The sequence below is a fragment of the Penaeus monodon genome, chromosome 43 (genome assembly GCF_015228065.2).
Source record: "Penaeus monodon isolate SGIC_2016 chromosome 43, NSTDA_Pmon_1, whole genome shotgun sequence".
Taxonomy (NCBI): Eukaryota; Metazoa; Arthropoda; class Malacostraca; order Decapoda; family Penaeidae; genus Penaeus; species Penaeus monodon.
The window spans coordinates 7,366,965-7,371,150 of NC_051428.1; the positions used below are offsets into that span (position 1 = coordinate 7,366,965).

The 4,186-nt window shown below is 39.0% G+C and overlaps 1 protein-coding gene across 1 annotated transcript in view; it reads right to left on the bottom strand.

The window, feature by feature from the left end:
- LOC119568241 (protein SpAN-like) overlaps nt 1–2,324 on the bottom strand; it is a 4,119-nt gene extending 1,795 nt beyond the window's left edge. The window contains exons 1-3 of the mRNA XM_037916696.1: nt 2,026–2,324; nt 806–932; nt 51–144 (exon numbers count right to left, since the gene is read on the bottom strand). Coding sequence (XP_037772624.1) covers nt 51–144; nt 806–932; nt 2,026–2,213 — 409 coding nt within the window. The 5' untranslated portion in view covers nt 2,214–2,324. The remainder of the gene's footprint in view (nt 1–50; nt 145–805; nt 933–2,025) is intronic.
- Nucleotides 2,325–4,186: the final 1,862 nt, after the last annotated feature.

Sequence of the window (4,186 nt, forward strand, 5' to 3'; positions counted from 1 at the left end):
TTCTCTACATTCTTCGTATCATTATATCTATGTATAGTAGCCGGACTAACTTGTATAGATCTGGAAAGAATCACAGGTGGGTTCTTCTGTGGTCGTGGTACTTGTACTTGTTGAGGTCGTGGTTGTGGTAGTTGTTGTTGCATCCTTAAAAAAAGTAAACAAATAAACTAGATGATTCCCATTTGAGAAAGACGCATACACAAGGACTTACTGGTGGTATGTAAATAAGGTAACTATTATTGGAAAATGGATATGTGAAAATGATAAACGGTCGGATGATTACGCCAATACTTCTCAGTGATATCTAACATGAACAAACGAGTATAGTAGTACCCTTTGTTTGAGGAACGCGAGCAATACCAAATATTAAAACCAGTTCACCCAAAACATTGACATTAAAGGACATCCAGTGATATTTCAATATATATCTGATTCATTAATAATCTACAGCAATGGTTCTTCACCTTTTTAGAGCCACGGACCCCTTTAAGAATCCTATGAAAGTTATGAACCCCCTTCCCTTGAAATATTCACGTGAACACAAACTTTGCATGCAAAGTGTATAATGTACAAGGAGAGGAGAGTAGAGTAGAGTAGAGTAGGGAGGGAGAGAGAGAGAAGAGAGAAGAGAGAAGAGAGAAGAGAGAAGAGAGAAGAGAGAAGAAGAGAAGAGAAGAGAAGAGAAGAGAAGAGAAGAGAAGAGAAGAGAAGAGAAGAGAAGAGAAGAGAAGAGAAGAGAAGAGAAGAGAAGAGAGAGAGAGAAATGAAAGATCTGCAGAAAGAGAGAAATGACAGAGGAACCTACGCAGAGCGCCGTGAGAGCCAACCGGAAACCTCGCTGGCTTTGCGTGTCGTCTGAAGTGAAGGCGACGGTCACTGCGTTGCTGGCAGATAGGGCAGTCTGGCGGAGCCCGGAGCCACAGAGAGGGCCGCTGGATGGTTCAGCAATTATACAAAAGATTAAAGAAGTCATGTCAAGTCATATTTGGCCAAGCACACAAACGCATGTATATAAGATATGTAAGCTCCTGCTTTTACTGTAGATGGCCATTAGAGCCACCAGGTGATTGACGCATAAGAAAGTTATCATGTTTGTCACGAAAAGCTCATGTGACATATGACTAATCACAACTTTGTTAATGTTAAATGACCGAGACATCCGTTTAGTAAAAAGTCTCTAATTAATAATCTCTCTCTCTCTCTCTCTCTCTCTCTCTCTCTCTCTCTCTCTCTCTCTCTCTCTCTCTCTCTCACACACAATAACTACAGTGTTTTCGTGTCATTTTGAATTGAAGTAAACATACAGTGAAGGCCAATGTGCTGTAACAAGACCTCTCTCCCAGGTGCATTAACTGGTTTCCCAACCTGAAATCCGGGGACATTATATCTATATATATATATATATATATATATATATATATATATATATATATATATATATATATATATATATATATATTATACATATATATATATTATATATATATATATATATATATATATATATATATATATTTAAAATTGAGATCAAAACGATGCCTCTGACATATACATGTGTATAGAGTTCAACTTCATTCTAATGAACCTCCTGATTAAGTGACCCTACGTCCAGTCCAGGACTTCAGTAAGTGTTCGGTAGTTGGAGCGCATGATTTGAATAAAAGTGTAAGTGTTTTTATGCTCATTTGTAATTGCTCTGTGCTGTGAATACATTCTGGCATCGAAAGAAAAAGTTGTTGGCAAAAGGAAACGTGATGATTAATCGATTCTCCAATGAGGTTTAATATGGCATTTGTTTATTTAGTAATCATTATTTGCAACATTCATAGGTATGGTTAATTCCACATTCCTAGTGGGTAATTTGCTCTTACGGACTGCCTCCCTCCTATTAGTCCATCAGACTTATGTGCGATATTTGCTTGGGCCTGGGTCTCAAGATTTTATTTTGATTTGACAAATTTGCTACGTCCAGTGGACGAGAGTCTCAGGAGAGACACAAATGAAATATTACCAGACTGTACCTACCTGGAGTTAGTACCTGTGACCCAGAGAGTATCATAAGGACACACTTCCAACGATACTTCGCAGAACTTGACTGCTATCTGGCACTCTGGTGGAGCGACAATATCTAGAGTACATTGCGTGTTGTGTGGGTATGATAGTGGGTAGTTTGGACTGTGAACAGTCAGACAACCATTGAAAGGCAGTTCCATAGGTCCTTGTCCATCACACACTGACACTGTAGAAAAGATTTCTCTTAATATTATTCATAAAAAAACACTAGAAGCATTTGTATATATCATATACCACACACAAAAAAGAAGAAAAAAGAAATACGCATGTAAATTTCTAGCTTCAGATAATTAGATAAACTTGTTTTCAACATGTGAAACTGGAACACACATGTTCTTATTTTGCAACAAGAATGACTTATTTATGATTGGACTGTTTACTTCAGCATCGAAATCCTCAAAACACGAATCCCCACATGACCCACCGTCGTGTTCTAAATTCCAGATATATGATTTTCGCAGCATAGGTGAAAAGAGAGCATTGTGAAAAATGTAGAATAGGTATATAGGAAAATAATAATTATGCAGTGCAAGAAATGTAGTATTTTTATCTAACCCTGAAACGTTAATTCCGTATCTATTATATGCACTATTACTAAATTAGGTGCTTTGTTTGGTCCCTGGATATTTTGTGAGCAAACGGGATAGTTAAGAAAACCAAATGTTAAGAGCAGTTGAGCCCGTTTAACCAAAAAAATCAACAAATTGAACAATATGGATGAGAAATGAAGTTACATTTTAAAGGCTGCGCCAAAGGTATAACAAGATATATCAAGAGAGGCTCACCGTTGCGTTCCATGCAGGGACAGGGTGGAGGGATGGCATCTATCAGGAAAAAGATTGGATACTCAGAATACTACATTTAGGACGACCTTATAATTCGATTAATTGCAGATTATTTCACGTTTCGAGTCAGACCATACTTCTTAACAGACGATGAGATTGGACCCTTTTATTTAGTTTAGGTTTGAATGTCTGATGAGATGTTTAGTATGGTCAAAAACCTCGTGGATTATTAGCTTTGTTTCATTTCAATTCTGTACATTTTTGATACATGTGAAACATGAAAGTCACTAATATATTCACATATAGAACTTTGTATATTAGATATTCAATCATGACAAACACGATTTATTCATAACCAGGAAATAATGAGCTTTCCTCCGTCCTTACCGGGAATACAGCAAAAGCACATACTGCCTTTGCACCATCTGTGCTCCTTGTGCCCCTCACAGTGAGTGGCCCTTGTCACGCAGAACCCCCCGTTGTCGTGGCAGACCCTCTTCTCACTGCACGGTCGAGCGCAGCACCACTTGCGGGAGGTTCTGCAGTACGACACGAGCCGCATCTTTGGCGTGCAAGATGACGTAGAACTCAGCCAGGCGCCGTTGTACCAGAGGAGGCACTTGCGGTCGAAGCATGACCCTGCCAGGGAGAGGAAGCGCTGGTAGTTTCTTCTAGTTAATGCCTTAATGCTACGTGTTTTTGAAGAGAATAGTTTGGCTCATTATCAGTATTCTCACCGTATTTCTAATGTCAGTGCCCAACTTTGTCTTTTCCCATGGAAATATGAATTTTGAAATGACGAGTACTGAACCAGCTTTAGACAAAGAAGTTGGAGATTGAACCTACGTTTTCTCACTTCGATGCTGTAATCCCTTAGCGAGGACGTGTTCTTTGAAAGGCTACAACATACAGTCCCATTGAAACTGCAAGGGGCTAAAGGACTGAGTGCACAGTCTCCAGGTAGGACGCATCCTCCCCCTCGTGACTGGCATCGAGATATGGAAAGGCGACCTCCATCTGCTCTGATCTGATTCGGGGGAGAAGTGTCACCAATTTAATCTGATTTCTTTTTTGTGTATTTGTTTGTTGAAGCAAGCACTTGGAGACACCTTTTAGAAGAGAAAAAAATTACCAGTGCCCTTGAAAGCATATATTATTTTTTGCATTTTGCAAGAAACACACATGTATCCATTTATGATTTTGTTTTTCGGTCATGCAACTAAAAGAAATACGTCATTCAGCCATGAAATCTATTAGCTACTTTATCGCATGCCCCCCACTGGCTCGTCTTTACATACCTGTACGAAGATTATCATCACAAAAGGGAA